Source organism: Sphaeroforma arctica, assembly GCF_001186125.1.
Source record: "Sphaeroforma arctica JP610 unplaced genomic scaffold supercont1.2661, whole genome shotgun sequence".
Lineage (NCBI taxonomy): Eukaryota > Ichthyosporea > Ichthyophonida > Sphaeroforma > Sphaeroforma arctica.
Genome location: NW_014037897.1, coordinates 3879 through 5335, shown reverse-complemented (window position 1 = coordinate 5335; position 1457 = coordinate 3879). Strand labels below are relative to the sequence as shown.

At 43.7% G+C, this 1457-nt stretch overlaps 1 protein-coding gene across 1 annotated transcript in view; it reads right to left on the bottom strand.

Moving 5' to 3' along the window:
* Positions 1–1271: 1271 nt before the first annotated feature.
* Positions 1272–1457, bottom strand: part of SARC_12864 (hypothetical protein) — a gene marked incomplete at both ends in the record, with an annotated part of 1099 nt that continues 913 nt past the window's right edge. Inside the window, one exon of the mRNA XM_014293022.1 lies at positions 1272–1453. Coding sequence (XP_014148497.1) covers positions 1272–1453 — 182 coding nt within the window. The remainder of the gene's footprint in view (positions 1454–1457) is intronic.

The window sequence follows — 1457 nt, the reverse complement described above, 5'->3', positions numbered from 1 at the left end:
TATATATATACTACTATATATGTATGAATTGTTGTGTTGTTCAATTGTAAGTAGGTTTATAGAAGGCTGCACTATTTATTTGCCTATAACTTGATCATTTTCAACTAAGAACCGCTTGTTAACTTTCTCAATTTAAACTACTAGCAACGTGACATGAGATCATGTTTGTTCCTCGGCATCTGCAACGATGCCATACTCCGCAGCGCCCCTGGTACAGTAAAAATTTATGTGCTATCTGCACTCACACGCGAATGACTATAAATAAATCGAGACCAAGAATGTCACATACATTCGTATCGAATTAACATAATCTACTTTACACCCTTTATAGATTGCAATGAGTACGGAACCAACCACCGGTATAGTTTAGGGACAACGCACAAGTTTCAAGAATAACTTTCGCAATCAAATGGATTTCAGGCGCCGAGCGTTTCCTCGCACATACCAGTGAAGGTGCCTCCACGGTCGATCGAGAAATGAAACTTTTCTGACATATTGGCCATTATGCAGCTTACGGCTGCACTTACACTACAGAGATGTTATTATAGCCGTTGTGTGCCCACGGTCCAATCGTTATTTATACATATATACAATATACATAATAAAAATACATTCCCTACTACGGTACGGCTACAAATAAATAAAATAAACAATTGTCCATGACTCGCCGTTCTTTTCCCTCTCATATTTTTACTTTATTCTATAGAGTTGATCATGTAACAAACGGTAATTTCGTAAACCTGGGGGCCCGGGGCGAGAGCCAGTGCGGGTGAGCGCGGGAGGTCGTGAGGCGGATATTTGTATTAAAATAATAAAATAACAAAATGTCAGCCGGGCGTCAGGCCGTCAGGCCGTCAGGCCGTCAGGCCGTCAGCCGCGTCAGGCGTCACCAAAATCCATTCAACTCTTTGACTTTACTCACTCTACATTTGGTGAATGGTGAATGGTCTATAGTCTATACTCTATTCACTATTCAGTGTATTCAACAAGTCAATGACTAGACACCTGTAACCACTGGTCCACTACATATTACTCTGATATATGTGCTATTTACATAACTGGCTGCTGCTTGCTGGGGGCGGCTAAGCCTGGCGCTCTACATAGCCCAACAATCTTGACACTTGACAACAGCTTTGTTATTTATATATTTTGAAAACTTCTTATATGGTAGCTGTACGGCCTGTGCCCGCTCTGGTTCCTGGACTCCTGAGTTCTGGTTTCTGGCCCTGGGATGCACACAGCCACACAGGTGTTTTGTAAGGTTGTAATGACTAATGACAGATGACTGCCTGACTCTGGTGGACGGTGGTTAAGTCGGTGTTCACTCTTGTGATGCCTGGTGTCGTCTCTGGTGAGTGGTGAGTGGTGACTGGTGACGGGTGACTGGTGACTGGTGACTGATGACTGGTGACTGGTGACTGGTGACTGGTGACTGGTGACTGGTGACTGGTGACTGG